Source organism: Propithecus coquereli, unplaced genomic scaffold (genome assembly GCF_000956105.1).
Source record: "Propithecus coquereli isolate 6110/MARCELLA unplaced genomic scaffold, Pcoq_1.0 Scaffold81, whole genome shotgun sequence".
In the NCBI taxonomy this organism is placed as follows: Eukaryota; Metazoa; Chordata; class Mammalia; order Primates; family Indriidae; genus Propithecus; species Propithecus coquereli.
The window spans coordinates 3,659,053-3,667,840 of NW_012154285.1; the positions used below are offsets into that span (position 1 = coordinate 3,659,053).

Below are 8,788 nucleotides of genomic sequence, written 5' to 3' on the forward strand. Positions count from 1 at the left end.
AATCTCAGAGCATTATCTTGATGATACCTTTACAGAATAAATTTTCTTCATATTATTAATAGAACTGGTTTTTATTATGATTTTTGTGTAAATTAAGAGTATTAAGTAAATTATAACTTTATAATGTTGACATTTATCAGCAAGACATGATTTTTCAATTGTAATTTTTAACCTTTCCAAGTTGCAATTGTCAAATGAGAAACTTTTTCTAGATCTTTGTTAATCTTAGTGGAACATAATAAATCCTTTTACTTAAAGAAAAAATATGTAAAGAACTTAAATTGCACGTTTGAAAGAGCAAAAGGAAGGGCCTGAGATTGGGAGTTGGGGAAGGCCTTTCTGTGGAGGTGACATGTGAGCAGAGGAGCCAACTGTGTGCACAGTTGCTGGAGCAGAAGCGGGAGTGGGGATGAGGAATGGAGGCCGTTCCAGGCAGACGACTTAGCCTTGCTAGGTCCTGAGGTAGGAAGTAGCTTGGCACATGTGAAAAACCTAAGGGAGGCTGGTGTGGCCTGAATACTTTCAGCAAGAGGTAAAGTCCCCCTAGGTGAAATCACCTATTGATGATATGTAGCTTTCTAAGCCATGGTCAAGAGTTTGGATTTTACCCTAAGTCCACAGGGAAGCCTTTGAGGGTTTTTATATAGTAAAAATGATGTCGTCTGGTTTTTACTTTTCTTCATGTACCTGCCATGAGGAGAAGAGAGTGGAAGCAGGGAGCCTAGTTAGCTATTGCAGTGCTAGGAGAGAAGTGGTGTCAGCATGGCAGTGGCTGGGGGAATGGACAGAAGGGAAGGATTTGAGAGAGACCCTGCAGGTAGAATCCACAGGGCATGGGTGTGAGTTGGATGGCAAGTTAAGAAAGGGAGATGTCAGAATAAACTCCTTGGTTTCTATCTTGAACAACTAAAGGTGGCATGTATTGAACTAGAGAAGAGATCAGAATTTCCATCTTGAATATATTTCTTAGAGATTCACATGGATTCCAAGTGGAAATCAAATAGGCAATTATAAACTTGAGTTTGGAGCTCAGGAATAAGATTTTAGTTGGAGTTATAAATTTTGGAGTTGTCTACTTTTAGATTGTGCTTAAAGCTACAGGGTGGATGGGAATTGAGTGTGTTTAGTGTGAAGTGGGCCCAGAACAAGAACTCCAGCGTTTTGTTGTTGGATATGCAGGAGTTGGCAAAGGAACCTGAAAAAGACCTGCTAGAAAACCAGGTGGAAAACTGAAGCAGTCACCGGTGTTGAGTGCCTGTTCGAGGTTTGAGGGGAAAAACTCAAACTGTGTTTTTCCTCTGCTCTCGTGCCAACACAGCAACAATCGGCGCAGAATAATTCTGTGACCCCACAATGTGTGGGAATTTCTCCCCGTCAGAAGGACAGCCCTGCGGCGCGTCCCTCCTCTCAGCTGTGGTCGGGGTGTCAAGGGTGTGGAGCACTGTAGGAAGCAGCTGGGGGGTGCTCAGAGCCCCGAGTTTCTGAATCTTGACTGAGATTCTGAAATATTCAGGAGTAACAGAAACCTAAAATAACAGTTCACTTGTATCTTAAAACCAGAAAATAGAATTCATATATCTAAAATATATTGTTGTTTGTGATTTTTAAATTACCGTGCAAGTATGTAAGTGCTGTTTGCGAGCAGTGTTTTACACACACGTGCTGTCTGAGCTCAAGCGGACCCTGCAGCTCCCCCACCCCGCATTTCTCTTTCCAACAGCACACTTGCAACTTCCGACGTCAGCAGGCGCAAGTGGCTGATTCCGGGCGCAGAGTATTCCATTTTCACTGGCCAGCCCCTGGACATCCAGGACAGTAGAGTAGATCACCAGCTGGAGGAAACCCGTGTCCCTGGGTAAGGTGACTTTGCCAGAGATTTTATTTAGGAATGTTATGTTTTCTTAAAGATTTCAATTGCCTTTAAATATTCAGGAAGCCATCTCTTTGGTTCTTTAATGTCTTCATTTTGAGGACCTGATTTTTATTTTACTTTGAAAGGGTAGTACTTTTAGGATATTTTACTTTCGCTCTGCAGAGCTCCCCAGCTGTGCTCGTGGCACAGTACGGGCTTGCAGTGAGGACGTGGTTGATCGTCTCACCTTCTAGATAGCCCAGGCCCCATGAGCAACCTCAGCCATCACTCCAGGGTGCCACGAAAATGTATTATTTTTGTATGTGCTAGGATGTTAAAAGGATTAGAAAGCACTGTATGCAGGTTCAATTTTAATTTATTTGTATTGTAAAGCATACATATTTATTGTGGCATATAGTTGTCAATTCTCATGTTATTCCCCTGACAATCCCAATAAACTGTGTGTCTTAGCTTAGGCTGCTTGACAAATTACCGTAGACTGTGTGGCTTAAAGAACTAACGTTTATTTATCCCGTTCTGGAGGCTAGCAGTGCAAGATCAGTGTGCTGGCATTGGGTGAGGGCCCTCTTGTTATGTCCTGACGTGGCCTTTCCTTGGTGTGTGTACAGAGAGCGCTCGCATCTCTTCTTTCTGCAAGGGCATTAATGCCATCATGGAGGTTTCACCTCATGGCCTCGTGTGACCCTAGTTAACTCCCAACGGCCCTGCCTCCAAATACCATCACATTGAAGATTAGGGCTTCAACATGCGTGTTTGGGGGACACACAACATGCAGTCCCCAGCACTGTATGTCTTACGATTATTATTTAAGGTACCATTCCCCTCCGGAAAAGGATTCTTCACTGGGAAGTTCATCAACAAGCTTATTGATGAAAAACCAAAGAGAGACTTCAGACATACCGATCGTGAAAGCTTTAAAAGAACTTGATGAAGAAAAAATATTTAAAAATTGGGGGACACAAACAGAGAAAGAGGATACCTCAAATAGTGAGTATTTCCTTATTTTAGAGATATCTTCCCTTCCTCCCATTTATATTACCTTCTTTAAAATTAAATTCCTCAGGTAATGAAATTAAAAGTTTATTTTACTGCTGCCTCAGCTCCATAGATAATTGAATCCCCTACTTAATAGCTTATCACAGCTCTGGCATAACATGTAGCTTTCATACAAAGCCAATTGCATCTTAAATTTTGAATATTAAAAAGGCTTATATGGCATTCTTAAGGATATTTGAAAAATTTCTCTGCCAGTTTGTCTTGCACATATCACAAAGTTGTGGTAGATGTTTGGTATTCCTGAGGTGAGGTATAACATTTCTTCTTCTTCCCTTTGTTGGTTACTGAACATCTGTAGATAAGAAATATCTTTAATTCTGTGTTTTTCCACAGTCTAGATCAATAGTGTTTTTCTCTCCACTTACTTTCTATTGTGCTTACTTGTTCAAACCCATCAGTCATGCCATCTTTGGGGTTGCATTTCCTAGTAAATAAATTAGTAACCTGCTTTCTAAAAATAAACTGTTTTGAAAAATCACCTTGAATGCCAGTTGTAAACAGGGAACCAAACAAATTCATTAGAAACTCCATATTTTTCTTCATCAAGCATTTTTTATAATGTGGTACATTTGCAGAGGGTCATTATACCCTAGATGGTGACAAGAGATGCTTTGAGCAGTACCTAGGCTACCTGAGGCCCTTGCATGGTGTCACCATCTATTAATAAGGCGGGTAACTGAAGCTTAGGCTTGTTGTGATTTTTTTTTTCCATTATCTGTTATAGAATTAGTGAATCCTCGGCAAACTGAAACTTCAGTCAATGCAAGTCGTTCCCCAGAGAAATGTGCCCAGCAGAGACAAAAGAGACTTAATTCTGCTTCACAGAGATCATCGTCTTTACCACCTTCAAATCGTAAATCAAGCACTCCAAGTAAGAGTTAAATGTGTATATCTCTTGGTCTCATCCACATTCGAGCTGTGCACACTGTTTGACTGTTTCCTGTTTCTCTTGTACTTTTCTCAGCACCTAGAGTAGAGTACTCTGAGCACAGGATCCCTAAATACGATCTTATTTAATAAGTAAAATTGCCTGATCACACAGATATTACCAATATAACTGAGAAAAAAATCTCGGTTTATTAAAGTGAGATTTTTTATTGTGTCCAGTAAATTGTTTGCAATTAATGTTCAAAGTTTTTGAGATAGTAGACTAAGTTAACGTTAATTCAGACTAGTCCGAAAGGAGAAGGTGCTTCTGATGTATTTAACCTCAAGGACTCAGCATTAATCACCTTTTTTATTTTTTTCCTCCCCATGATTAATATCTATAAACAGGATAGTCACTTTTTTGTTTTTTGCCAATTACAGTTTTGGTTCTAAAGTTTAAGCATTGAATTTCTGTGTTCCAAATTTCCATTTTTCGCACCAGCTGAGGAGATTCTGACACTGGGTTATAGGTATGTTCACTATTGCACTGGCGTTTCCATCTTATTTCCAGTCGACTTCTAAAATCCTGAAAAACCAGTTTTGAGTCAGAGTGCTGAAACTACAGTCTGATATACTGAAATGTTAACAGTAGTTACCTCTAGATGTTAGGATTATGAATTATTTTTTATTTTATATACTTATCTCTCAAAGTTTTATAATAAAATTGTATTTATTCCTTTCAAAATTAGAAAAAAGTACTCTACTGAAAAAGAAACTATTTCTGCCAGTATAACACATATAGAAGAAAAAGAATATTTCCTCTTTGTTTTCTTCTATAGCAAAGAGAGAGATTATGTTAACACCAGTGACTGTGGCTTATAGTCCAAAGCGATCCCCTAAAGAAAATTTGTCTCCAGGATTTAGTCATCTACTTAGCAAAAATGAAAACAGTCCAATTCGGTAAGTTCTTTAAAATTGTAGAATGAACTATATAAACTTTAAAATGTCGACTTATGCCTCTGGCTATCACTAATTTTTTAGTTGTCAATGGGAACTCTGTGGATTTAAGTCATTTAAATATCTAAATGAATGTCATACTACAAATTAAGTGCTACAATATATGAAAACAGTTTTTAACTATGTAAACTTGGTACTACTACATTTTAAATACCACCTCAGCACCCTGTCCAGCTTTTGGATGTAGAATGTTAGTACTTTGTTTTCCTGGAGAGGTTTATGATACAGGGAGACTTTTGAGCCATTGGTATTCATACAAGAAAGCGGGCTGTACGGTCTGGCACTAAATGCGTGTTTACCAGTGCTCTTGAGGAAATCGTCCTCTCAAATGTGGGCAGCAGCGTGTGCTGTGGTGGGAAGGATGTTGCTTCCTGGCTCTAGACCCAACTCTGTCAGGCTCTCGGGGAGATCACTTAAGCACATTGAACCTCAGTTTCCTTTTCTATAAAACGGGGATAATAATACCTGCCCTGCTTATTTTATAAGGTGGTTATAAAGATCAAATGAGATAATGTATGGGTAAGTGCTTTAAGTCTTTAGTATGTAAATACAATTTTGTATTAGATAATAGAAATTAAATTTCAGTTTTAGAAAATTATATAACCAACTTTCTTTAAAGAAAATATGTAAATGTGTGAGTTAACTGGATGCCAGCTCATCTTTCTAGTGGAGATAGGGAAAAATCAGTTAACGTTTTTTTTTTCTCACAAGTAACTTGCTTCATTCAATAGATTTGATATACTTTTGGATGATTTAGATACTGTTCCTGTGTCTACATTACAACGTGCCAATCCAAGAAAACAACTCCAGTTTCTTCCTCTAGATGACTCGGAAGGTATCTTTTCCTAAAAAATTATTAGTTATGGTTTTAGTCATTTTTTGAGATTCTGGTATCTCTCAAGGTTCTAAATGTAATCTTATAATATCCTGCATTTAAATATTTTCCTACTCAAGAGCCTCCAAAAATAAGCATTCACAATGCTTCATATTGTTACATCAATGTTGTTATCCTCATTGAAAAGTTGGGAAACTGAGGTACAGGAAATGTTAATGTTTAATTACCAGGACCATACTATATGTTCAGTTATTTTTTACTTTTATACTCTACAATTTATATGCAGCTTAGGTTTGGGTAATTTTTTTTCTCATATTTTAAGTTTGGAGTAAAGTTATAAGACAATGTATATGAAATTACTTGGGTAGGCCCTCAAAATGTGAACTGTTTACTATTGGTGTATGTCCACTTAATGTTATGTGTTGTTTAGTTTTTAAACTTGTTTTTCGTTAAGTTTACTTAAAGTTCATTTATGTTTACATAAAGTTTGCTTAAGTTCATTTAAGGAAGTTGTGAGGATTGTCAAACTGTGGGCAAAGCTTTTAGAATTTTTTGGAGAAAAAGCACCAAGTGAATATGTTTGATTATTGTATCTCTTTCCATTGCTTGTTTGGGCTATGTAGCAGCCACTTCCAGGAAGTGAAGTTGGGCAACATATTTAATATGTATGCGATCTATTGGAAAAGTTGATAAGAAATATAAGAAGTTTCTTTCCTCTCTGACAGAAAAAAAATATTCAGAAAAAGCTACCGACAACCATGTTAATCATAGCTCTTGCCCCGAACCGTTGCCAAATGAGATGAAGAAAGTATCTGTGAGACCAGCCTGGGAGAAGAATAAATCAGTTAGCTATGAACAATGTAAGCCTGTTTCAGTAACACCACAGGGTAATGATTTTGAATATACAGCAAAAATTAGGACCTTAGCTGAAACGGAACGATTTTTTGATGAACTTACAAAAGAAAAGGACCAGGTAAAAACAAAAATATAAAAAAACCCCTTTTTTCCTGAACTTAAAGTTTATGTCTAAGGAATAGTCAGAAGGGAATTACTGAGTCGAACCTGCCTCAGGAAATTACGATGGGGTACCATACCAAACTGCCCTAGAAAGGTATCTGAGCCATGCAGTCGTTACTAATTGAGAGGGAAATTAAGAGAAAATGGACAAGAAAATACTAGGCTGAAATCTTTTCTTTCATTCTGTGTGATAAACCTCCCTGCCAGTAATTAGAATTCTTCTAATTTCATTTAAACATTTTTTTTGTGTTAACAGATTGAGGCAGCTCTAAGCCGGATGCCTTCTCCTGGAGGACGAATCACTTTACAGACAAGATTAAATCAGGTGCAACGTCTCAGCTTGACTTTGCTTTAGAGGCTTGGTGTCAGTCAGCACTCCATTTATCTAAAAGGAGTTTTTAAACTCGTGGCACAATGAGAATTAGACACATTGAAGCAGCAGTCAAAATGTTTAGCCTGTATAGGAAGTGTTTGGTGATTATAGCAATTTTATAACTACAAGCTAGCTTTCAGGACTAAAAACTAGTTTTACCTTTAGACTTAAAGAAAAAGGCATTCATGCCATTATATTTTCAGGAAACTAACTTGGGAGCAAATGGCAATACGCTTTTTAGCAGATTTTACATTAAGTTAATGCTCCTACATTATGTCTCTTTTTGTGTGATTCCTCCCCCAAAATCTGTCATTTATTTCTGAAGCCTTTTCACTGAGTAAACATGCGAAACAGTTGCACTCTGCAGCTGAAATAGCTGTGGTTTTAAAGAGAGATGTGATTCCATTATCGAGCAGGAGGTGGTGCAGGTGATGTGGCCCTTATGCATTTCTTTTAGTTGCTTTTCGACGAGAATTAAAATGAATCAAACCGTGGGGCATTTTGAATCTTCTAGTAACATTTTGAACATAACAGCAAGTATGAATCTCTTATATAACTGCATGTTTTGGCTTTGGAGTGCCTTCAGTAAAAGTTCATTTTCAGGGTGATCTGTGGAACCAGAAAGAAAGATGCAAGCAAACAGCGAAGGTCTTTTCCTAGGGCCTGTACCCGTAACTCCTCTTTTTCTCTGACTTTGCCTTTTTATCGTTTTTGTCCTGAAAATTTTTAGTCAATAATTTATAAGACTCTTTTAACACATGAAATTCTTCTTAAAATAGTTTACCAGAAAAGCAGAAGGAAAACTGATACTCTGATTCTAAATCAATCTGAAATATTTGTATTTTATTTATTTATTTATTTTGATATAGGGTCTCACTTTGTTGCCTGGGCTAGAAGGCAGTGGCACAGTCATAGCTCACTGCAACTCCTGGGCTCAAACGATCCACCTGTCTCAGCCTTCCCAGTAGCTGGGATTATGGATGTGTGCCACCATGCCTGGCTAATTTCTCTGTTTTGTAGAGGCAGGGTCTCTCTCTGTTGCCTGGGCTGCAGTGCAGTGCTGTTATCATAGGTCCCTGCAACTTCCAGCTCCTGGCCTCAAGCAATCCTCCCGCCTCAGCCTCCCAAAGTACTAGGATTACAGGCTTGAACCACTGTGCCCAGCCTACTTAACATATTTTTATACAATGAATAAATTCTTTCTGGCTCTTAATACTTAAAGGGTATTCTGTTGATGTATGTCAAAGCTGTTTCAATCCAATAAGAAGATAAATGGCAACAATGAGGGGCTGAAGCCAGTCATATGTGATTCATAAGTGACAAAGTAAAATTGGGCAGAAAAACCAGTTTTCAGAATGCAGAAAAGCTTATTCTCATACACTACAGGTGGAAGTAGAAATTGTCAGACTTTCTGGAGTACAGCTTGATACTGATATATGCAAAGTTAAGAAATTTATTGTAGCCTTATTTATGATACTTAAAATTAGCAACCTAAGTTTTTTACTAGAAGATTCTTGGTTAATTAGGTTATATCTGATAGAATATTGTACATTAATTTGAAAGGATGTTGTAGAAGGATATTTCATAACATGAAAAGTTCAATTGAAAAAATAGTTTGGAATAGTTTGATTGTGTTTTTTCTTTTTAAAAATGATATGCATATATGTGTGCATAAAAAATAGCAAAGAGGAACAGAGATTATTTCTTTTTGCTCATCTGTTGTCTACATATTCTAGATTCTAAATATTCT

The 8,788-nt window shown here is 37.5% G+C and overlaps 1 protein-coding gene across 1 annotated transcript in view; it reads left to right on the forward strand.

Moving 5' to 3' along the window:
* The window catches only part of MPHOSPH9 (M-phase phosphoprotein 9), a 62,368-nt gene that overhangs the window by 52,417 nt on the left and 1,163 nt on the right, over positions 1–8,788 (forward strand). The window contains exons 15-21 of the mRNA XM_012663405.1: positions 1,721–1,855; positions 2,685–2,860; positions 3,660–3,800; positions 4,636–4,756; positions 5,545–5,648; positions 6,374–6,621; positions 6,922–6,990. Coding sequence (XP_012518859.1) covers positions 1,721–1,855; positions 2,685–2,860; positions 3,660–3,800; positions 4,636–4,756; positions 5,545–5,648; positions 6,374–6,621; positions 6,922–6,990 — 994 coding nt within the window. The remainder of the gene's footprint in view (positions 1–1,720; positions 1,856–2,684; positions 2,861–3,659; positions 3,801–4,635; positions 4,757–5,544; positions 5,649–6,373; positions 6,622–6,921; positions 6,991–8,788) is intronic.